The 24,815-nt window shown below is 41.2% G+C and overlaps 1 protein-coding gene across 1 annotated transcript in view; it reads left to right on the top strand.

The window, feature by feature from the left end:
* Nucleotides 1-24,607, top strand: part of IPO5 (importin 5) — a 42,792-nt gene extending 18,185 nt beyond the window's left edge. Inside the window, exons 10-26 of the mRNA XM_055426584.2 lie at nt 1,248-1,354; nt 7,409-7,533; nt 7,627-7,716; nt 7,798-7,971; nt 9,678-9,896; nt 13,320-13,403; nt 14,842-14,974; nt 15,072-15,193; nt 16,895-16,991; nt 18,134-18,306; nt 19,203-19,314; nt 19,403-19,458; nt 20,494-20,616; nt 21,471-21,690; nt 22,268-22,496; nt 23,719-23,860; nt 24,468-24,607. Coding sequence (XP_055282559.1) covers nt 1,248-1,354; nt 7,409-7,533; nt 7,627-7,716; nt 7,798-7,971; nt 9,678-9,896; nt 13,320-13,403; nt 14,842-14,974; nt 15,072-15,193; nt 16,895-16,991; nt 18,134-18,306; nt 19,203-19,314; nt 19,403-19,458; nt 20,494-20,616; nt 21,471-21,690; nt 22,268-22,496; nt 23,719-23,860; nt 24,468-24,554 — 2,293 coding nt within the window. The 3' untranslated portion in view covers nt 24,555-24,607. The remainder of the gene's footprint in view (nt 1-1,247; nt 1,355-7,408; nt 7,534-7,626; nt 7,717-7,797; nt 7,972-9,677; nt 9,897-13,319; nt 13,404-14,841; nt 14,975-15,071; nt 15,194-16,894; nt 16,992-18,133; nt 18,307-19,202; nt 19,315-19,402; nt 19,459-20,493; nt 20,617-21,470; nt 21,691-22,267; nt 22,497-23,718; nt 23,861-24,467) is intronic.
* The last annotated feature ends 208 nt before the right edge of the window (nt 24,608-24,815 follow it).

Genomic DNA, 24,815 nt, shown 5'->3' with positions numbered 1-24,815 from the left:
TTCGAGAATATATGATGTATCTCTGAAGCTTGATCCTGTCGTTAAAAATGACTGACTTTTTTCCTGAATACCCTGTAGAAGTTTATGAAAATAATCCTGGACTAGAAACACCTAAATCGGGCTGAAGAAGAGACTGGGCTCTGATCGAGTTTCCTCGTCCTGGTTGTTACTGTGATGTGTTGCTTCCTGGCTTTTAATTTGCCATGTAAAAGGCACTAAGGTGTATGTGGTGTTAAGCTATTTTTTTCTGAACTAGATGAATAAGATTTTATCTCTGAGTAAGTAGGTCATCGGAGAAGGCAATGGCAAGCCACTCCAGTACTATTGCCTAGAAAATCCCATGGATGGAGGAGCCTGGTTGGCTGCAGTCCGTGGGGTCACTAAGGGTTGGACACGACTGAGCGACTTCGCTTTCACTTTTCACTTTCACACATTGGAGAAGGAAATGGCAACCCACTCCAGTGTTCTTGCCTGGAGAATCCCAGGGACGGGGGAGCCTGGTGGGCTTCCATCTATGGGGTCGCACAGAGTTGGACACGAGACTGAAGTGACTTAGCAGCAGCAGCAAGAAGGACATAAATACATTTTCAAGGTCAGGCTAAGTCTTAAGAGCCTGTTTTCAAGGTCATAGTATCGTCTTTCTGGTCTTGGTTCACGGAGCAGTTAGAGGTCATGTACGTGGCAACAGCTAATCTTGAGGTTCTAAAACAACAAATGTGCAAAGGCGTTACTGCCCAAACTTCTTCAATTTTCAGTGAAAAAACTGGAATTGAGTTTCACTTACATATAATATTTTGCAGGGCAGATTGCACCCCTTTAAAAAATGAATAAGCTCCCAGTTTAGAGAAAATCACATACAGGCTCAGCACCCTTTTCTGTTTTCTGTGTTCTGATAAGTTTGAAGACTATATTTCCAGGAAATGTGATTCAAAGGCTCTCCTAAACACTGCTGATCCCTCTGAGTCTTCAGAGTGTCAGAAGCTAAGTTTTAACTAGTGAGTGGGGACAGAGGGAAGTTGTGAAAGGTCAGATTCAGACATAAGACTTTTAAAACTATTGATGAGGCATGACAAAAAATTTTATCCCCCCACAACCACTTTTTAAATTCTAGGGTTTTTAACCCAAAACTTCATATATTAGAAAATACTACTTGAGCTATTCTTCTGCAGGCTCGGTTTAAAAACATGTCCGTGTAGTGTCCTGTCCTTACGTGTTTTTATATGTCGACCCCATTGTTCTCTGTGTAGCAATGCGGTTGCTGGTGAGAGTGCTCTAGACCGGATGGCTTGTGGACTTGGTGGAAAGCTCGTCCTGCCAATGATCAAAGAACACATCATGCAGATGCTTCAGAACCGTAAGCTATCACCTCTTTGAAACGCTGGAATAGTGGAGCTTGGCTTCTGTTCTGTTCAGTCGCTCAGTCGTGTCCGACTCTTTGCGACCCTGTGGACTGTAGCCTACGGGCTTCTCCAAGTCCATGGGATCCTCCAGGCAAGAATACTGGAGTGGGTTATCATTTCCTTCTCCAGGGGATCTTCCCGACCCAGGGATCGAACCCGGGTCTCCCGCATTGGAGGCAGACGCTTTAACCTCTGAGCCACCACTTGGCTTAGACTGTGTCTAAAAGTCAGTCTTTGCCTTTTTATATTCTCTGTTTAACCTACTTCTCATGTTGATAAAATACTACTTAATCATCTTTAGAAGCACTCAGTCTTACAGTAAAGAATGTTTTTTTCTTGATACTGAAGCTATTACTCTATTCTCCCTCCTCAGAATTATTAGCTTCAGTATATAGGAAAAAGTTTTTAATTCTAGGAAAAATTGAGTTTTACTCCCTAGTCAGAAATACCTAAATTCAAATTTAACACACCAGTATTTGCAATGTTTATGAAATATTAGTGTATTTGGTTTAGTTTTCCTTCATCTAATATCTTTTATTTAAAAAAAAAATGCCTGGTACAAATCAGAGGAGAAGCCATGTCTATATTTGTTTTTATAATCTAACAAATACTTGGTCAGTAGCCTTGAACCATGTAACTTTTTTTCAATAAGAAAAATTGTCATTTTTGTGTTGTATATTACAAAGTTATTGTGCTTGACATATTTTTAAAAGTTCAGATCCGAAATGTATGAACTGAAAGGCCCTTAGCTGGGATTCGGAGGCGCTCACTGCGTACAGCTCTCTGAGACTTGAGTCTCTGTCCTTGTGTGCATAGGCAGCTGTGTTTAACATGAGTAAAGCACCCAGACCCCGTGCTTCCGGTAGCTTCTGCCCCACAGCGCATCCTGTCACCACGTGGTAACTTCCCATTCGTCTAACAGCCACATAATGTTGCACGGTTCCCCATTAAACCATACAGTTTTGTTGGTAACAGATAATGCCACTGCATACACTCTTACAGAAGCCCTGGCTTACCTGTGTTAACGTGTATGTTTGTAGCATACATTGCAGGAGACAGACTTGAGGGTCCACCCTTTGATTCTGGGTCTCAATTACAGCTCCATACCAGCCCTTACGCTTTTTATTGTGCAGGCCCTGCTTATGCTCTGAAGCTCTTACTTATCCTAAAAGGGCATTGTCCAAACAATTTTTTTTTTAGGATGATGGTGATTATACATCTGGGTCTTGAACAATAGGTTCCCCTTTTATTACCTCTAAATTTTGAAGCATTTTTCCCCGAACAGAGACCGCATCACAGGCTGGTCAGCCTATAAGAGCTAGCAGACAGAGTCTAGCTTTTCCATTTCAGATGAACGCAGAGGCCAGAGCTGTGAAAGTTTGCACAGTCACCCAGTGGTCAGTGTTTCACACTGCTCAGTGCCAGTCTTCAAATATATTGTGGGCCTTCCTATTTGCAGTTAAAGAATTTGATCGTCAGTTTTGACTACAATATTAGCTGGCTGTAGAAGGTTTCGCATGTATTACAGTGAACTCGCATGTATTCACAGTAAGGCAGTGAACTCTTAGTAAGGATTTGCTGTTGTTAAATGTGTGGCTTGGAGCAAGTCTGGACTTTGGATTTCCTTGTTTGTGGGAAAAAATAGGGTCTTCTCATGGAATTAGGGTCCAAAAGTGTATTTAGTGTTAATACTACATGTGACAAGGAGATGGCAACCCACTCCAGTATTCTTGCCTGGAAAGCCCCATGGACAGAGGAGACTGGTGGGCTGCAGTCCCTGGGTCATCACGAGTCGGGCATGACTGAGCAACTAACACTTCACTACACGTGAAAAGAGTGTTAAAAATGACAAACAATACTTTTTCTCTAGTAACTTAACATCTCAGTCAGTTCAGTTCAGTCGCTCAGTCGTGTCCGACTCTTTGCAACCCCATGAACCACAGCATACCAGGCCTCCCTGTCCATCACCAACTCCCAGAATTCACCCAAACTCATGTCCATTGCGTCGGTGATGCCATCTAACCATCTCATTCTCTGTCGTCCCCTTCCCCTCCTGCCCTCAATCTTTCCCAGCATCAGGGTCTTTTCCAGTGAGTCAGCTCTTCGCATCAGGTGGCCAAAGTATTGGAGTTTCAGCTTCAACATCAGTCCCTCCAATGAACACCCAGGACTGATCTCCTTTAGGATGGACTGGTTGGATCTCCTTGTAGTCCGAGGGACTCTGAAGAGTCTTCTCCAGCACCACAGTTCAAAAGCATCAACTTAACATCTACCCCACTGTAATTTTTCTTTTTTTGGTTTATTTTCTTTTTGGCTTTGCTGGGTCTTCACTACTGTGTGGGCCTTCCTCTGGTTTCAGAGAGTGGGGTCTGCTCTCTAGGTGTGGAGCACAGACTCTAGGATGCTTGGACTCAACAGTTGTGGCTCCCAGGCTCCAGGGCATAAGCTAAATAGTTGTGGCGCAGGCTTAGTTGCTCTGCAACGTGTGGTATCTTCCCGGATCAGGGATCGAACCCATGTCTCCCCATTGGCAGACGGAGCCACTGAACCACCAGGGGAGCTCGTTTTTTTCTTGCATTGATAAACAGCAATTTTTTTAAATCTTAAAATTCGAAACAGGAAGACCATTTTCACATCCCAATACCATCCCATCACATTTGCCAAATATACTTCCAGGAACTCTGCCCATTGAGAATATATGAGATATAACTTTTTTTAAATGTGCAAACCAAATATAGACATCTTTCTATTTCAATATTTGTTTGCATTAAAGTTTTTTCCTTTACTAGTTTTGTTTGCATTATAGTTGGAAAAACAATATATCTGTTTCAGATGTATAGCATAGTGGTTCAGTATTTCTCTACATTGCAAAATGACAACCACAGTGTAAGTCTAGATTAGGATCCGATACTGGTTTCTCAAGATTCTTATTCCTCAGTTGAGAAATTCTGGCTTAATAGTATATTGATAACTGAAATACATTTGAAGCGTGTATCTATTTCTGCTTTATTGACTATGCCAAAGCCTTTCACTGTGGATCACAATAAACTGGAAAATTCTGAAAGAGATGGGAATACCAGACCACCTGACCTGCCTCCTGAGAAACCTGTATGCAGGTCAGGAAGCAACATTTAGAACTGGACATGGAACCACAGCCTGGTTCCAAATAGGAAAAGGAGTACGTCAAGGCTGTATATTGTCACCCTGCTTATTTAACTTATATGCAGAGTACATCATGAGGAACGCTGGGCTGGAAGAAGCACAAGCTGGAATCAAGATTGCCGGGAGAAATATAACCTCAGATATGCAGATGACACCACCCTTATGGCAGAAAGTGAAGAGGAACTAAAAAGCCTCTTGATGAAAGTGAAAGAGGAGAGTGAAAAAGTTGGCTTGAAACTCAACATTCAGAAAACGAAGATCATGGCATCTGGTCCCATCACTTCATGGCAAATTGATGGGGAAACAGTGGACACCGTAGCTGACTTTATTTTGGGGGGCTCCAAAATCACTGCAGATGGTGATTGCAGCCTTGAAATTAAAAGACTCTTGCTCCTTCGAAGGAAGGTTATGACCAACCTAGATAGCATATTAAAAAGCAGAGACATTACTTTGTCAACAATGGTCCATCTAGTCAAGGCTGTGGTTTTTCCAGTGGTCATGTATGGATGTGAGAGTTGGACTATAAAGAAGGCTGACCGCTGAAGAATTGATGCTTTTGAACTGTGGTGTTGGAGAAGAATCTTGAGAGTCCCTTGGACTGCAAGGAGATCCAGCCAGTCCATCCTAAAGGAGATCTGTCCTGGGTGTTCATTGGAGGGACTGATGTTGAAGCTGAAACTCCAATACTTTGGCCACCTGATGTGGAGAGCTGACTCATTGGAAGAAACCCTGATGCTGGGAAAGATTGAGGGCAGGAGGAGAAGGGGACGACAGAGGACGAGATGGTTGGATGGCATCACTGACTTGATGGACATGGGTCTGGGTGGACTTTGGGAGTTGGTGATGGACAGGGAGGCCTGGCATGCTGTGGTTCATAGTGTCACAAGGAGTTGGACATGACTGATCAACTGAACTGATATAATAATGTTAGCATAAATAATGAAGTTTTAATGTTTAGCAAATAATTTAGCAATTTTTTCAGAACAATTAGTTACAACAGACATCTTTACGTGAGTTTTGGGCTCCCCAAAGGAAAGAATTAAGTCTGATCTCTAATTTAGGATTTTCTTTTACAACTTAGTTAGCTCTTACACTAGCAGTTCTCAAACTTTATAATCTCAGGACCTCTTTACAATGAGGATCTCAGAGTACTTTTGATTTTTGGTTTTTTAATATGAACATTTGCTCCCCTTTATAATATGGTGAGAGCATTTTTTTCATTGAATATAGTTAATTTACAATGTTGTGTTAATTCCAAATGTACAGCAAAGTGAATCATTTATATATATGTGTGTATCTCCACTTTGAGATTCCTTTCCTGTGTAGGTCATTATAGAGTAGAGTAGAGTGGAGTTCCATGTGCTGTAGAGTAAGTAGGTCCTTATAACTATTTTATGTATAAGTAGTGTGTGTATGTCAATCCTCCATCTCCCAGTTTATCCTCCCCCTCCCCCTGTCAACCACAGGTTGGTTTTCTACAACCATGACCCAGAGTACTTTTGTAAAACTGTCACATGTTAACAGAAATGACATCTTCCATGAAAAATGACTCTCTTCCAAGACAAACAGGAAAATATTAGTGAGAATGTCTTTTTCTTATTTTGGGCATTTTTGTAAATATCTTAGGTAAAACTGAATTCTTATGTCTGCTTCTGGATGGATTTCTTGATATTTCACATATGCTGTAATCCTGAGAATACTCTCTGTACTCTCAAAATGAGAGTGAAAGAATAATGTTATTAGAATGATTTTGACCGTGTGCACCCCATGAATGAGTCTTAGGAAATCCTAGGGTTCTTGAACCCCACTTTGAGAACCATTGCTCAGGTTTTTATATTTAGGTGTATCTTCCTTTGTTCCACAAGGAATTTAAAGCAGCCTTAAAGTGAATGATAATATAGTAAAAACAAACATTTAGAAATGGGAGTCAGGGAAATTATATAGAATAGGATATGAAGTCCAGTAAAATAAACATTTGTTTAGTTAAAATTCCCTTAAACTAAAAGCAGATAGCCATTATTAATGTTAGAATACAGATAAGGTTCATTCATACTCATTTACCCTATTAAGTAAAAATTTTTCGAAAGCAGCATCTTTCCTCCTTGACGTTTTTCCTTTTTAGAGAAATATGACTGTGGAGATCATTAAATCTCTGTTCAATGAATGGCAGTATGTGACACAGTTCAGTTCAGTTCAGTCGCTCAGTCGTGTCCGACTCTTTGTGACCTCATGAATCGCAGCCCAGGCCTCCCTGTCCATCACCAACTCCCGGAGTTCACTCAAACTCATGTCCACAGAGTCGGTGATGCCATCCAGCCATCTCATTCTCTGTCGTCCCCTTCTCCTCCTGCCCCCAATCCCTCCCAGCATCAGGGTCTTTTCCAATGAGTCAACTCGTCACATGAGGTGGCCAAAGTATTGGAGCTTCAGCGTTAGCATCAGTCCTTCCAATGAACATCCAGGATTGATCTCCTTTAGAATGGACTGGTTGGATCTCCTTGCAGTCCAAGGGACTCTCAAGAGTCTTTTCCAGCACCACAGTTCACACAGGAAATCCATATCTTCATTGCCCATAGTCAGTCTGAGGGGGAAACGTGTCTTATTTTTAGGTGGTTGGTGTAAATACCGACAAGCTCTTTGCCGCCATGTTGTCTTTTCAACTTTCGGAGTGAAATGCTTGTGTGGCGTATCCACTGTGGCAGTGAAGTAATCCAGTCAGGCACTCTTTCTGTTTTCCTACTTAATAGCCATGTATAACCATACTTTGTTACTGTCGTACTCCTGACAACTGGGAGGCCCCGTTGGTGGTGTCTAATTGCTCTTCCCCGCATGTAACTATTCCGCAGCTGACTGGAAGTACCGGCACGCGGGGCTCATGGCCTTGTCCGCCATTGGGGAAGGATGCCACCAGCAGATGGAGGGGATTCTCAACGAGATAGTAAATTTTGTTCTGCTTTTTCTTCAGGATCCTGTAAGTACCAGTAAATATTTGATTCATTAATATATTGCCATGGTTTTGCAGGGGACCCTGTTGCCTTTACTAACACACGGGCTCCTCTTCCAGCATCCCAGGGTGAGGTATGCGGCCTGTAATGCTGTGGGACAGATGGCTACCGACTTTGCGCCTGGTTTCCAGAAGAAATTCCATGAGAAGGTAAGTAATGAGTCTGCAGACACTGAAAAACTCCGAGAAGAGGGGTGGCGTTTGAAAAGCCCGTGTGATTTCATTTCACAGGTGATTGCAGCGCTGCTGCAGACCATGGAAGACCAGGGCAATCAGCGTGTCCAGGCCCACGCCGCCGCCGCTCTCATCAACTTCACGGAGGACTGTCCCAAGTCACTGCTTATTCCGTACTTAGACAGCTTGGTGAAGCATCTGCATTCCATCATGGTCCTTAAGCTTCAAGAGGTAAGTTTCACGGTCTTTTAAGTGCTCTGTTTGGCTGGTAATAGTGGAAATCAGAGGGAAAGGTGATTCTGAGAGAGACTTCTCAGGAAACGTTAGCAGTTTCTGCCACTTTGAATTTTAAAAGATGAAAGAGAAGGAAGCAAAACGTGCTGACCATTCTCTTAACCTGAATGACAGACACAGAAGATGTGAAAATAGAGTATCCTTTTTGTATTAAACATGTTGAATTCTTAAAATAAGGCCTGGCCATCCACATAGAAGATGGTTTATAGTTTATAGCTTAAGTAAGAGGCAACCTAAGAACAAGTGAATAATGTCAGCAGCATGAGAAAGACAGGATGCAGGTAAGACAGGCAAAAACAGAAACCTGGTTTGTTATCAGTAGAGTGAAGTGAAATTTCTGCTATAAAAAGGACACACAGAATAAAAGCCTTTTAACTCGAATATTCAGCGAACATAACATTACTGTCAAATTGCTATAAAAATTTTTATAAATACTCAGTGTCTGTACTTTGGCTTATGATGAACTGGTAACAGTTGGTAAACCACACATCCCCTGGCCCTGGTCTAAAGGAGAGCAGAGAGGAAGACAGGGAATTACAAGGTCCCAGAAGGCAGAGAAGGGGTTTGAAGCAGAGGATGGGCTCTCAGTGTACTATGATAGCAAACTAAGAATGTGATACAGGAACGTGAGTGTACATTAAGACAGGCAGGTAGTCGAGTTGAGGGCAGATCAGCTAGGTTAGTTAAATCAGGACTAGATGGATCAGATAGGACGTTAGAGTAGATTTGGGTGAAGGGTGGCTCTGTATGACCCAGCTCCCGCCACGGGACCCGTGTGTGAGGTGCAGACTGAAGGAAGGGGCTGCTGAGATGGGATGGGGGAAGAGGGTCGTGTGTGTGAGAAGAGCCGTGCGCAGAGAGAGTAGCCAGGGAAGAAGGACGTTCCCACGGGATCACAGGCTGGTCATGACGTTAACCGCAGAGCAGATGCGAGATGCCAGAGGAAGGAGTGAGCTCACCTTGCAGAGGGCTGTGGGGACTCGAGGTGCAAGTAGAAAGAGCTCTGCCGAGAGTGGCTGTGGTTGGTGAGGGGGTGGAGGGTCCGGAGCAGTTGCCGGCTCAAGCATTTCTCTGAACCCACAAGGAATTACAGAGTAACATTGCCAGGTGCTAACGTGGCCTGACCGCAAGGACCCAGGGTCCACAGAGAACACTGTGGATCGCTGGTGCAGGGGGAGGGCTGATCTCACCTTTGCACCAGGGTGGAGAACAGGAGCACCTCTCAGGGGTGTCCTCAGTGGTCTTTTTCTGGAGAGAAATAGAAAATAAAGGAATGGGCCATAAAGGGAACTTTCTCCACGACCTACTCAGACAGCACAGGATATAAAATTAAGTAGTGGAAATAAATGAGGAACGATGAGTAAAATTAAGCTTGCTGGATACAGAAATTTAAGGGAGTTCACATTTATGCTCGAGAGTTAGCCGTGCTTTGAGATTAAGTGGACACGAGTGAGAAGCACTGTGCTGACAGGAGAAAACAGATAGTTCAGCGGGGGCTCTTGAGTTTGCTCCGAGACCTAGTCTCCACTCTGGCTGCTGTCGGGTGGGCTCAGCATGCAGTCTCAGAGCAGCCCTCGGGAACTGGCTGGGAGTGTTTGCCCCATCTTCTCTGTGGGGCTGATGTTCTGTTGTCTTCCTTCCAGTTGATCCAGAAAGGCACCAAGTTAGTTTTGGAACAAGTTGTGACGTCTATCGCATCAGTTGCAGATACTGCAGAAGAAAAATTTGTCCCCTACTATGACTTATTCATGCCGTCACTGAAGCACATTGTCGAGAATGCAGTTCAGAAGGAACTCAGACTTCTCAGAGGAAAAACTATTGAGTGCATCAGCCTCATTGGTCTGGCTGTTGGGAAGGAAAAGGTAAGTGACTTGTCAGCAATGTGTTGGGTTTGTTGTGTGTCATCTGGCTTTGGGGGCATCAAGGGTACCAGAGGGTTTTTTCTTTCTGATAAAAGGTTTTCTGAAGACTTACTGTTATCCATCATCTTATTCTTGTATTACTTCAATTTTATATGTAAATTGTCACCTTCATTTTTTCATTGCTAATAAGATTTCTTCTTAACTCAGTTATGCTTTTGAAACCTTCCTTTACGTCTACGGTCTTACCTCTGGAGGCTTGTGGAATTCCAGACCCATATGTTCAGTTTCACCCATATTTAAACATATGCTCGGGATGAACTCTGGACAGAAGTTCGTGACATTGTACACGACACAGGGACCAAGACCATCCCCATGGAAAAGAAATGCAAAAAAGGCAAAATGGCTGTCTGAGGAGGCCTTACAAATAGCTGTGAAAAGAAGAGAAGCGAAAAGCAAAGGAGAAAAGGAAAGATATAAGCATCTGAACGCAGAGTTCCAAAGAATAGCAAGGAGAGATAAGAAAGCCTTCCTCAGCGATCAATGCAAAGAAATAGAGGAAAACAACAGAATAGGAAAAACAAGAGGTCTTTTCAAGAAAATTAGAGATATCAAGGGAACATTTCATGCAGAGATGGGCTCAATAAAGGACAGAAATGGTATGGACCTAACAGAAGCAGAAGATATTAAGAAAAGGTTGCAAGAATACACAGAAGAACTGTACAAAAAAGATCTTCACGATGAAGATAATCACGATGGCGTGATCACTCACCTGGAACCAGACATCTTGGAATGTGAAGTCAAGTGGGCCTTAGAGAGCATCACGACGAACAAAGCTAGTGGAGGTGATGGAATTCCAATTGAGCTATTTCAAATCCTGAAAGATGATGCTGTGAAAGTGCTGCACTCAATATGCCAGCAAATTTGGAAAACTCAGCAATGGCCACAGGACTGGAAAAGGTCAGTCTTCATTCCAATCCCAAAGAAAGGCAATGCCAAAGAATGCTCAAACTACCGCACTATTGCACTCATCTCACACGCTAGTAAAGTCATGCTCAAAATTCTCCAAGCCAGGCTTCAGCAATACGTGAACCGTGAACTTCCAGATGTTCAAGCAGGTTTTAGAAAAGGCAGAGGCACCAGAGATCAAATTGCCAACATCCACTGGATCATGGAGAAAGCAAGAGAGTTCCAGAAAAACATCTATTTCTGCTTCATTGACTATGGCAAAGCCTTTGACTGTGTGGATCACAATAAACTGGAAAATTCTGAAAGAGATGGGCATCCCAGACCACCTGACCTGCGTCTTGAGAAACCTGTATGCAGGTTAGGAAGCAACAGTTAGAACTGGACATGGAACAACAGCCTGGTTCCAAATAGGAAAAGGTGTACGTCAAGGTTGTATATTGTCACCTTGCTTATTTAACTTATATGCAGAGTACATCATGAGGAACGCTGGGCTGGAAGAAGCACAAGCTGGAATCAAGATTGCCGGGAGAAATATCAATAACCTCAGATATGCAGATGACACCACCCTTATGGCAGAAAGTGAAGAGGAACTCCTCTTGATGAAAGTGAAAGAGGAGAGTGAAAAGGTTGGCTTGAAGTTCAACATTCAGAAAACGAAGGTCATGGCATCTGGTCCCATCACTTCATGGGAAATAGATGGGGAAACAGTGGAAACAGTGTCAGACTTTATTTCGGGGGGCTCCAAAATCATTGCAGATGCTTATTGTAGCCAGGAAATTAAAAGACGCTTACTCCTTGGAAGGAAAGTTATGACCAACCTAGATAGCATATTAAAAAGCAGAGACATTACTTTGCCAACCAAGGTCTGTCTAGTCAAGGCTATGGTTTTTCCCGTGGTCATGTATGGATGTGAGAGTTGGACTGTGAAGAAAGCTGATCGCCGAAGAATTGATGCGTTTAAACTGTGGTGCTGGAGAAGACTCTTTGAGAGTCCCTTGGACTGCAGTGAGATCCAGCCAGTCCATTCTAAAGGGGATCAATCCTGGCTGTTCATTGGAAGGACTGATGCTAAAGCTGAAACTGCAATACTTTGGCCACCTCATGCGACGAGTTGACTCGCTGGAAAAGAGTTTGATGCTGGGAGGGATTGGGGGTGGGAGGAGACGGGGACGACAGAGAATGAGATGGCTGGATGGCATCACCGACTCGATGGACATGAGTTTGAGAGAACTCCGGGAGTTGGTGATGGACAGGGAGGCCTGGCGTGCTGTGATTCATGGGGTCGCAGAGTCGGACACGACTGAGCGACTGAACTGAACTGAACTCGGGGGACCCAAGTCCAGTGATTGAGACTCTGTCTTCCAGTGCAGGGGGCATAGGTTCCATCCCTGGTCAGGAAACTTAAGACCCACATGCCTCAGGGTGCGGCTGAAAAATTTTTTTTAAAAAAATAAAAAGAAAGTGCTTGGGAACATTCCAGTTGCATTCCTGTTAATCCCAAAAGCATTGAGTGTCCCAAGAGAAATATGCATTTTGTCTTCAGAAAATAATTATAAACTAAATATACATTTAGATCTTCAGAAAAGAATTAAAAAGGACCATTGGCCAATGTGTTTTTCTTCCTAGCCAGCATCTCAGCTGTCACAGCTAATCCAAAAAAAGTTTCTATCATCCCCTCCCATTTTGATTCTCAGAGCTTTCAACATAGAACCTTTCTGATCTCCTCCAGAACTAGCATTTTTATCTTACAGTTTTCTGGGAGACACTGAGAACCTAATCAGTAAAACATTTTTATGTTTCATACTCTGTATTTTGGCTTTCAGACTATCTTTGTGCAACACTGCCTGTTTATATAGTGGAGATTGCCAAAACTAAACAGAGAAGTGAAAATCATACAGTTTTTGCATACTCAGTCACTCAATTGTGTCCAACTTTGCAATCCCACGGACCATAGCCCACCTGGCTCCTCTGTGCATAGTAGGATTTTCCCAGAAAGGATACTAGAGTGGGTTGCCATTTCCTCTTCCAGGGGATCTTCCTGACTCAGGGATTGAACCAGCATCTCCTGCATTGCTGGTGGATTCTTTACCACTGAGCCACCAAGGAAGCTAGGGAGCAATCCAGAATTGTTTTTCTGAATTTGAGTTATCTTTTTACTGCTGGAAATGCATGAGCCATGGACCAAAACTGGATGCCACCAGAACTATCTTTATACTGTAATTCATTTGGACTTTAACTGGAAAACATTTCTGTAGAAATTCTAGAGCACGAAATCCATTTGCGAAAACTTCTCTATATAGCACTTTTATCTGAGGGGTTAAAACTCATGTGGAAAATGTTAATAGATTTTGGGGGAAAGATTTATTACTATGTAAGAAACAAAATTAGGTGGCAGTAGTGTCTCTGTGATGTGACATACATGAATAATATGTGTCTTCCCCAAACATTTCCTTCCAGTTCATGCAGGATGCCTCTGACGTGATGCAGCTGTTACTGAAGACGCAGACAGACTTCAGTGACATGGAAGATGACGACCCTCAGGTAAAGCAGCACTCACGGTCCTCTCCAGCCTGGTTGATAGTGCAAGGCTAAATATTGAGAAGAAAAATTGAGCAGTAGGTTTCTTGAGATAATACCCAACCCCTGGTTTCAGGGACATTCTTCACTGACTTTCCACACTGTTCACACCGTGTGTGCATACACGTGTTTACTTTTGCACACACCATGTTTTTCCTCAGTCGATTTTCAGACTGCTATTCTTGTGACTAAAGGTTTTTGGTGCTATTGATCTCCATTATCCTAGGTGCTCGCATCTCTTCACTTCCCTTGAGCCGTGTCATCCACAATTGTAGCTTCGGTTTTCCTCCATAGGGTTGTGACTTCAGTTGATGAACGCAGGGTTTATTTATTCAACCACTTCCAAGACATGTCCGTTTGGATGTCTCCTGTCCCATTCAGTGCCCCGTGACTTCCTTCCCCTTTCGAAAGCAAAAGAAATGTTGCAACCAACAATTTTAGAATGTGTTGTGCTCTTTTCTCTGCCTAGGAACAAACATCCTTTAGCTTAGAAAGAGCTGTCCCCACTCAGCTATTCTAACTCCTGCCCAGATTTCCTGGCCAGTACAAGTCTCAGTCGTGGGTGCTTAGGACCCTGTTGTAATAATGTCGTAAATGTCTGTCCTGTTCTTGGTGATATTCCCAGTGCCTGCTGCACAATGAGCATTCAATAAATAATTGTTGGATCAAATTTTAACTTTACACAGCCATGCTTTAATTTTTTTCCATACTTAAAATGTTTTTTTTTTTTTCAAACACTTTTTTTGGTTTTGTTTTTAAAATTAGGAGTGGGGAGTGTGTTTGCACATGCAGCCACACGAGATAAACAAGTATATAAATAGAAGATAAAAATCCCTTTGGGGGCAATAGAGATGAAATAGAACCAGATTCTCAGTAGGTACTTTGTCGTGATTAAAGTCTTTGTAAGTTGAGTAGTAGGAGAAGAGGTATCTTAAATGTGGATGACCCCCTACACAGAAAACTTAAATAGCAGAAAGGGGTGATTAATATTGACTGAGTGGAGTGTTAGGCTGTAGGCAAAGTCCAGTAAAGTCCTGCATTGGGGAAAAGTAGCAGCCAGGGGTTGATGAGTCTAAGTGGATTTTTGTTACATGATTCGTGTGCTGTTATGTACTGCTTCTTGAAAACAGGAAAAAAATAAGACATAGCGCTGGTCTGTCTCTTGCCTCAACTGTTGTCTGTATCCTCATGTAGAAGTTCTCAGTGACTTTTTATTGTTTCCGAACATTTTAGTGCATTTAGTGATCTAACATTTAGATCATTTAGATCGAACATTTAGTGATCTTAGTGCACTTGTTGCTTGAAGGGCCAAAATAAAGCATCATTTCTATGAGACAGGGAAGGGGCTTTACACATTTTTGAAGCATCAATTTAAATTTAACCTTTAATTGTTTTCCCCCAGATCTCTTACATGATCTCCGCGTGGGCCAGGATGTGCAAAATCCTTGGAAAAGAATTTCAGCAGTACCTACCGGTGGTGATGGGGCCTTTAATGAAGACAGCTTCAATTAAGCCTGAAGTAGCCCTTCTAGATAGTAGGTGTCTTCATGAGGAAGTGGCGCTTGTAGGGTTTCTCTTTGTTACTGTTTTTAGCAAAGTTAAAATGAATTTGCTTTGCTTCTTTGTTAATAGCTCAAGACATGGAGAACATGAGTGATGATGATGGTTGGGAATTTGTGAACCTTGGAGATCAGCAAAGTTTTGGTATTAAAACTGCAGGGCTGGAAGAAAAGTCAACTGCTTGTCAGATGCTGGTAATTATGTTTACTGAACTTTATTTTACAACTTCTCATGAATACATGTGTGTGTAAATACATTTCATAGAAGTGCTTTTTATAGAAACTGAAGAAGTTAGTTTGAAGAGCCAGGAATGTATTCTTTAAGATACAGAAACCTTTAGACTCAACATTTCCACTTACAGACTTCGATCCTAAAGAAATCATGTGGATGAAACCTTTCATTGCCAGTGCTGGTTTTAATAACAAGAACAAAGTGAATAGCCCAAATACCTGTTGTGAGCAAGATGATCAGGAAGCACTGCGCCTTGGAGTATTATACAATTATTACAAAGCTAATTGAGGGGAGGATTTTTGCCCGTTTTGTGCTCAATGTGTGACAGGGGCTAAGGAATGTTTTTGAATGAACAAAAATGTGCTCATGGTATTAAAAATAAAATTGGTATGATTTCATTGTATTAAAAAAGACATGGTAGGAGAATCAGGATATTTACAGTGATTATCTTCACCTGTATGAGCATGTGTTACAGACATGGAGGGGTAAGTTTTGTTTTGTTTTCAACTGGTGAAGAGATTATGGTAACACAACTTTGCAAGTCAACTGCTGCTGCTGCTGCTAAGTCACTTCAGTCGTGTCCAACCCCATGTGACCCCATAGATGGTAGCCCACCAAGCTCCCCCGTCACTGGGATTCTCCAGGCAAGAACACTGGAGTGGGGTGCCATTTCCTTCTCCTTGCAAGTCAACTAAATAAAGTTCAGTAAAAAAATTTTTAAGAGATTATGATATATTATAAATCTAGCAGTTAAGTAAGCCTCAATAAAAAACTAATGGCTTCAATTTTATTTTTCTGTTAACGAGGCATTGTTTTCTAATTCATTGAAGCACACCTCTTGAACTAACTCTTATCGGTGCCTGTGTGCTTATTTACTCTATTGTGTCAGACTCTGACCACATGGACTGCAGCCCACCAGGCTCCTCTGTCTGTGGAGTTCTCCAGCAAGAATACTGGAGTGGGTAGCCATTACGTCCTCCAGGGGATCTTCCTGACCCAGAGATTGAACTGCATCTTATGCATCTCCTGTATTGCAGGCGTATTGTTTACCACTGAGCCATCATTATTGCCTATAATTTAAAAATATTTTAGAATTTTTATAGTATCTTTCAACTTGAGAAAAAATATAAATGTAACATCTTTTACATTTACATAAACACAATTATCAAATCTTTTAATGTAGTAAAAGAGAAAAGAATTACTTAGGATGAGTGTTTTTTTTTTTTTTTTCATTTGATTGTTGTAATTTTTTTAAAAATTCAAAACAGAAACTCATAGCTGCAGATTTACAGAGGAGATGTGCCATGATTACATTTTCATGGTTTTTAAAGTAGCTTTTTATATTGCCTTAATTAAGTGGTATCTTTCGTTTGAAGTATTTTCAGAGTGTGGAAGCTTTTGCTAAATTATTCCCCACACTAAATAAGAATATGAAGCATTCCACCTTTTGAATGACAGTATATTTTACAATTGTTTCATGGCCCTTTCCTTTTTTACAGTTCCCATGAGTTAGATGACTAATTTCCTTGTCCTGCATACAGCTTTAAAAGTAGTTAGCTGTTGTTAGGGTAGAGCATTCTGTGGTCCTTAAGTTTTGCAGTTTGTAATAAAAAACAAATGCATAACATGGATCTTCATTTCTCTTCCAATACTTTTTGTTTCAGGTTTGTTATGCTAAGGAATTAAAAGAAGGCTTTGTGGAATATACTGAACAGGTTGTCAAACTCATGGTACCTCTACTAAAATTTTATTTCCACGATGATATCCTGTAATTTTTGAACAGAAAAAGATTATAGATATATTTCAGTTTTAGAAGTGTTAGACTTTGTGCTAGCTGAAGTAAGTGGACATCACCAGTGTTCTGTTTGCACTGACAGTGGTTTCAGATTCTTTGCTTGTACCTTTGTTTCACTTGTGCCAAAATCCTGAAAAAGAAAATGTCAGCTCTCCACTAGTTTGACAGTTCTCTGTGAAGCTCTGAAGAGTTTTAAGGACTGGGATTTTATTAGCAAGTGTCTGTAATTGTGTATTGCCACTTTCCCCAAATATCTTTTGGTGATGTTAAGAAAGTAAGATTCTTTTTAATAGGTTAGAGACCAGCTTAACTTTCTAGCTCATTTCAAATGTGGATAACACCTCTGGGGAGAAATGTCTCTTAATAAATCTGCATTTAACAATTGTCCTCTTTGGTATAATGGTAGTTATAGTAAGTATAGGTATATTTTTACACCTTTTTGCACACATACACACTTTAAGATGGGGGGAAAAAATGACAGCCCAGTGGAGTGAGAGCCACAGACACAGATCTGTGGGCTGCAGTATCCTACCGTGACATCCTTCACAGAAGGTGGCTTTTCCCCAGCAGACATCCCGTGATGCCTGAGGACAGGGCAGAATCATTTCTAAGAGGAATTCTCAAGACATTTATTTTAGACATGATATTAGATAGGGGGAGACAACTCTGCAGAGACTGATGCAGAAAGAGAACCTTAGTAGTTTTCTTAGTAAAGTCATTACTTCACTTGCCTTTGTAAGAAACGTGCTACCTGCAGTTTGGGAATAGGTATATCCTGAGACGCTGTGAGAGTCCTGGCTCTTCCCTCAGTTATTTTTGTTTTGAGGGGTTATATTTGAACCTTTATTCCTGTTACATTGTAGGTGATTGGAAAGATAGGAAGTATGTCTTGGGGCGGGGAGACTTGTGTTTTTATACATAGGTTATATTGAACGCAGGCTCTTGGAGAGCACTCTTAGATAAACAGAAGTTGCCTAGCACTCCTGTTAATAACTCACTGAGCACTTCAGCAGGTGAGTGAGCATAACGATAGAACAATCTTGAGGATAGTAATCACACTAAATGTTGTCTAAGGTTCGTTTGAGTACATTTTCCTTAACAATAAAACGTGTTCGAGTGGCAGCAGCAGAATCCATGCCTCTTCTTCTGGAGTGTGCGAGAGTTCGTGGTCCTGAGTACCTCACACAGATGTGGCATTTTATGTGTGATGCGCTAATCAAGGCCATTGGCACAGAACCAGATTCAGATGTCCTCTCAGAAATAATGCATTCTTTTGCTAAGGTAAATATTTTTCTTTTCAAAATTAGCCTAAACAGTTTGTGTGTTCATATATTTGTCTTGCTAAATAAAATGGGTTTTTTTTTTATGCTGTAACATAATTTGCAACCAAAAATATTTAATATTTTGGTGTTACCACTCTTTTCCTTACTTTTTAAGAGTAGCTGCTCTTGTATTCTGGTCTTAATTAGTTTCCATCGTCATTTACCTAGTGATCCAACCACCAGATGACACGTGGGTGTCATGCAGGTCAAGTCTGGTCTCTGTGCTCTGCTTTCTCTCCTAAATTTCTCTCTGTGTTTTGCTGTATTTATTCTTTTTGCTGAGCCTCACTTAGTCTGCTCCAGAAGCCATTCCTTCTTTCCCTCAGTTCATTAACTTGCTCTTGAGTCACTCCTCATTTTCCAAGGCTCACAGCTCCGTAGCTTGATCCACAACTGGGTTTAAAAATTCTTTGTCCCCATTTGCACCCCTCAAGTTCAGATGTTCTGTTACTTTCCCAAAGAATGCATGCTTCCGTGCCTTCGCTCCTCTCATTCCCTCCTTTGTGACACGAGCTTAGCCTTCCTCTAGCACCTTCTCTGTTCAGGGTACGCATGTGATGACTGAGCTTCTTAAGAGCTGGTTGGTCTTTTCCATCTTTGAATTTGCAATACCCAGCGTAATTCCTGGCACTTAAGACGTGCTCAGGGCATGTTTAAAGGAAAAATATTTTTTAAATTCTTTTCTTTAAAATACTGATGTGGTAGCAAATATAATCCAAGTGTATCTACTGTTTAATCTCAGGTAAGAGTTATGTTCATTTTTCTCAGTGCCTCCATCTGACTCTTAATGGAGTTATTGACTCCAAAAACACTTAAATCTTATGAGTTGCTTTCTTTCCTCAAACTCATTTTTAGTGCATTGAAGTCATGGGAGATGGATGCCTTAATAATGAACACTTTGAGGAGTTGGGTGGTATACTGAAAGCTAAACTTGAAGAACATTTTAAAAACCAAGAATTGCGGCAAGGTACGTTTTCTGCGCTTTTATTTCTGGATGTAATTCTGGACCATTTTTGGCGACCATTTAAAAAGATATTTATTTGGGTGTGTTTTAGTTAAAAGACAAGATGAAGACTATGATGAGCAGGTGGAAGAATCACTACAAGACGAGGTACGTTACTCCGTTTAGAACTTAACTTCCATGACCATTTGCATTAATGCTTAAGTTTCCGATTCATCTGACTTCTCCTGAAAGGTGCTTCTTAGGAATCTTCAGCAGAAGAATCTGACTTGTGTTTCATTTATTAATGTAGAGATTAGGTGGTTTGAAGCTGGCTGGCTTGTGTTTTGGGTGCTGTGTGTGTGCTTTGTTGCAGTGACCTTACATATAACAGCTCTTTGGAGCCCCTCGTGTCTTCTTCCAGACCCTCTCACAGCACTCATCTGTGCCCGGGTGCTTTCCCCATTTTGAAGATGAGTGAACTCAGATGTTAAGTGATTGCCTCGAGCCACGCTGTTGACACTCCCGTGCTTAAGGCCAGGTCTTTCTGTAACACCATCTCTCTTTCCCCTGGACCACAGAATTGTGCAAATTTCCCTATAAACAATAGGCATGTGGTTGACATAATTCTTCACATTGTTACTCAGAACTGCCATCAGACCACTTGATGCCATCAACATATGTCAGCTCTGTATGTAGGGTCTGCCGTGTGTGGCATGTGGCCATCCGATGGACCCGTGCTGGCTCGTGGGGCTCATCCCTGTCCTCGGCAGGTGCTCACCCTGACACGCACGTGGTTCCCAGGGATGAGATGTTGTAAGTAACTGACCCCACATCTCCCCACCATCCTGCTCCAAAACTAGAGATGTCCTAGAAAACAAACAAAAGATAGTAAAATAAAATCACTCATTTCAGAACTTTGAAATTTGGGATAGTCTTTCAGCCATCTATTTTAGATATATTCCAAGGAAAGTATTTGCAGTAAGTGCAGTACTTGAATACTCCTTCTGTCTTTATTGCCAGATAAGACATCACTGGAGTAACCTCAGTCTTTGGACTCTTGCTATGCTCTTAAGAAAGTGACAAGAAATTTAATTTTCTATGTTTCTTAGATTTTTTTTTTATAATGTTAAGAATAGTGAGGACACTTTTTAAATACATACGTACTTTTTTTAACCCATACTGTGCCCACTTGGTTTTTTTTAGGATGATAATGATGTTTATATTCTGACCAAAGTGTCAGACATTTTACACTCAATATTCAGTAGCTACAAGGAAAAAGTGTTACCATGGTTTGAACAGCTGCTTCCGTTAATTGTCAACCTAATTGTGAGTATTACCTCTTTTTGACAATTATTTTAGATAGTTGACCTGAAAATCTATTACAGCGTTTGAAAATTTAACACTTTCAGGTTAAAATGGATCCTAGAAATCATAGTTTTCACCATACCGCTAATTAACTGAGTTTATTGCATTGCCTTGGATATATTCTCAGTGTATGCTTGGAAGATTGCTAATTAGGTTTTCTATAGTCCAATTAATTTATAATGCAGTCTAAAAATATACAACTGGCTTTTTATTATTTGAGATTATCTATACCCTGCTAAATTAATAAGTGGAAACAAAATGGTTACGGGTTTTTGTTTTAAAGTAGACCCTAGAAAATTCAGTTTTGATCTTTATTATGTACCACCAGCAGTCATAGGTTCTGGATGATAGCATTACATGTTCAAATTTTTTAAATGTATTATAAATTAAAAGCAGTCATTGAATATTTATCCCGTTTTGGCTTTCAGTTTTGTGTTTTGTGATACTTAAGTAGTACAGTATGTTTTTTAAAATTATTTAGGCACGTGACATCCTGTTGAATCAGTACTATAAAGTTTTGCAGCTTTGGCTGCTATTGTGCTTTTTAAATACAGCATTGCCATTGTCTTTTTTGTAAAGTAAATGTATATACGTAGATGCTGCTATCATTCTTCCTCATACTTGGTAATTTCAGGTGGTGGAAAATCTATAGAGTAGTTTGAAGGTTGTTATTCACAAGAACTGATTGTTACGATGTTTATTTTTCAATACCTGTATCAGGAGTATCCTTGTGAGATGACAGCCAATAGTGAATGTTTGTTTCTTTACAGTCTTCACTCCAGTATCCAAAGCTTAAAAGAGTGTCTCTTTTGTAGTGTCCACATAGACCGTGGCCAGACAGACAGTGGGGACTGTGCATCTTTGATGATGTCATAGAACACTGTAGTCCAGCCTCATTTAAATATGCAGAATATTTCTTAAGGCCAATGCTCCAATACGTATGTGACAGCAGCCCAGAAGTCAGGCAAGCAGCTGCATATGGCCTGGGAGTCATGGCACAGTATGGTGGTGATAACTACCGTCCTTTCTGCACAGGTACTTCTGTTTATCTGGTTATGCGCATTTTGCCCCAGACATCCCTGTTAGCCCTACCTTGCTTTCTGCCCCCACCCTGAAAACAGTATACACTGCTTCCTTCTCTTTTCCTTTTGCAAACACCTTGTTACAGCATTTAGACATTTGCCATCCTCATTCACATAGAGATGGGAATGAAGTCTGAGTGGGACCAGCGCCTCCTCACCCCGGTCCCAGGGTGCAGTTCATCTGGGGTTTGGAGGGCGTGCTTTTAAGGCATGTCTGGATCCCTGTGAGTTCAGCACAGGAGTAGAGCTTGGCGGCTTTTAAAAGCTGTAGTATGAGGTGATCAGGAGTGCAGGTCTGGATGCTGCTGACCTCTTACGGCCTATAAGTTAATGTAGTGCAGCTGGCCCTGAGCACACTGGGCCATCTCCCTCTCCCCCTGTCATGGTTCTGAAGTCATAAAAACAAAGTGCTCCTTACACTTGAACATTTTCTCACTGTAATTTGTAGCTGGACTGAAAATAAGACATATTTTTGGTCATTTGCATGAAAATGAGCCTTGAACTGACTTCTCTCCAAATGCTTATTTTAGAAGCACTTCCACTGCTGGTAAGAGTTATTCAGTCTGCTGATGCTAAGACCAAAGAAAATATCAATGCTACTGAGAACTGCATCTCAGCAGTGGGGAAAATGATGAAATTCAAGCCTGACTGTGTGAACGTTGAAGAAGTCCTCCCACACTGGCTCTCTTGGCTTCCACTGCATGAGGATAAAGAAGAAGCAGTTCAAACTTTCAATTATCTTTGCGACCTGATTGAGAGGTAGGCAACGGGACAGGTCAACCTTATTTCCTTCCCCTTCACGTAACTTGGTGCTTCCTGTGCATGCCTTTCAGGCATTCAAGTTTTAATAGTGCTGTCTTTATAAATCAGATTAAGAAACCTTATCACAGTTAGGAGTGCCTTAGAATCCCACGTAATTTTGAGTTGCGTGTGGGATTCAGTTCAGCAGATGAGGCGTTATCGTAGAAGATGTTCAAAGGAGGTTCTGTTCTGTCTCCCACCCAGCTCATTCGTTCTTTTATCCATTCAGTCGTTAGCTTTACTGAGGCCTCATTGGCATATCATTTATTAATAGAATGAGATGAAAGAGCCTGGGTTATACTGTTATTTGACCCTCTGAAATACTAACGTTTTTCTTTGAATTAAAAAATCAGTGGTCTAAGGGAAATATACCAGATGGGCACTCAGGGTCTGTCCCTTGACCTCTGGCGTTATTAGTGTTATTTTGTGTCTATGAGTATTGCTAAGAATTAGAACAACCAGGAGGTTACAAAAGCTATCACATCAAAGTTGTGTCCATTGGTGGTCTGGGCTCTGTCGCTATTAACTACTGCTTTTAGTTCATAAATAAATCCAGGGGCTACAACCACTTGTCCCCTGGAGTTTGTAGAAATGGGCCAATGGGTGTATTCCTTCATGCCTAAGTTCTCATTGGTTATACAAGTACTGGAAGTCTTTCACCGAGGACATCGTTAAGGGATGTCTCAGAGCCATCGTGGAGATGCGTTAACCTTCTCTTGCCTCTGAAGTGACCCGTTCTCCATCATGCTATTGAATCCTCTCCCTTGGAAATGACTGCCCTGGAATTTTCCTGATGAAAAAAGATGAAACTAATCAGATTCACTGTTAGGTTTCTTTCCATTAAACTTGACTGGAACTTATTTCCCAGTTTACTTTTGAAATGCCGATACGTCTTTTTGAACTTCAAATTATTTTAGAAACCATTCTGTAGTATCTAAATAAAATTTGTATTAAAGAACTGTTCTTATATGTATGGTTTACATGGGAAGAAACTGCAAAGCTAATCAGGTTTCCTCCTACTGGATTTAAAAGGCAGTTGATTTTAGTGCATAATCACTGTATAAGGAAGGACCTAATAACAGAATTTGGTATTGGGGGAAGGGTATGGGAAAGTATATGAGTGGTTGAGTGGTTTTCTATTATAATTTTCATTTATAATGGCTTTCTTCTCTTATTTCAGTAATCACCCAATTGTTCTTGGCCCAAACAATACCAATCTGCCCAAAATATTCAGTATAATCGCAGAAGGAGAAATGCATGAGGCAATTAAACATGACGACCCTTGTGCCAAACGTCTGGCCAATGTAGTTCGCCAAGTACAGGTAAACTGATTTAGTTAAATTGGGAAAGAAGAACTAAAATGGTTTTGGGGTATTTTTTGTTTAGTTTTGTTTTTCTGTATTTTTTCTATTAGAGGAAGAGAATAGAAATTCAGCGAGCTAAGGAAATTTCACTTTTATGTTATCTTGTCATCAAGCCTCAAATAGATTATACTTAATATAATCTACCCATATATTCTCGTTATCTATTAAAACTGAAACTTTTGTCTTAAATCTGAGATTGTTAGCACATACTCATTATGTTGTTTTTCTGTATATATGTGAAAACAGAAAGGCGAGATGTTAGTCATAGTAACTGTCAGCTACCAACGTTTTATAATCAAATTTTCCTCCCTAAGTGGATGTGTGTAGATAACTTGAACAGGTCATCAAAAGTGTAGCTTTATCGATGTAAAAATGAGAAAGCTTACTGTAAGTGAAACAAACTTCATAGAAATGAAAAGATGTCTTGCTTCTACAATGATGTTCATCAAGCTAACCTGCCGGAAAGAAAGTGTCTCGGCATTACAGTCTGCCTAATGCTGGTTATGAGAGTGCTGCCCAGTGACCATTTTGCCAAATCTAAACATATGACGTTGTTCTTTCCTAGACTTCTGAAGGACTGTGGACTGAATGCATAGCGCAGCTCAGTCCCGAGCAGCAGGCAGCCATACAGGAGCTCCTGAACTCTGCCTGAAGGGCCTTACTACCACCACCAGAAAACTAACTCCAAATAAACGTTTACCCTTTTGTTTAGGTTTCTTTGTTTTGTTTTTGAGCAAAAGAGAACGGTAGAGTTGTGTGTAGGCCATTCTTCTGCAAAGCCACAACAGCAGAACGAGAAGCCCTGGGTTTCAGGATGGTGTGTAAGTGGATTTCCCCCACCAATACTGAGGAAGTCCCGTGAGCCCTGCAGTAACACTGAAGAGTATTTTTCTATTGGTGTAACCCACCCATG

Source organism: Moschus berezovskii, chromosome 13 (assembly GCF_049115385.1).
Source record: "Moschus berezovskii isolate FMDL1 chromosome 13, NW_MosBer_1.0, whole genome shotgun sequence".
NCBI classification, from domain to species: Eukaryota; Metazoa; Chordata; class Mammalia; order Artiodactyla; family Moschidae; genus Moschus; species Moschus berezovskii.
The sequence above is the reverse complement of the archived record's forward strand: the minus strand, read 5'-3'. Positions and strand labels throughout refer to the sequence as shown.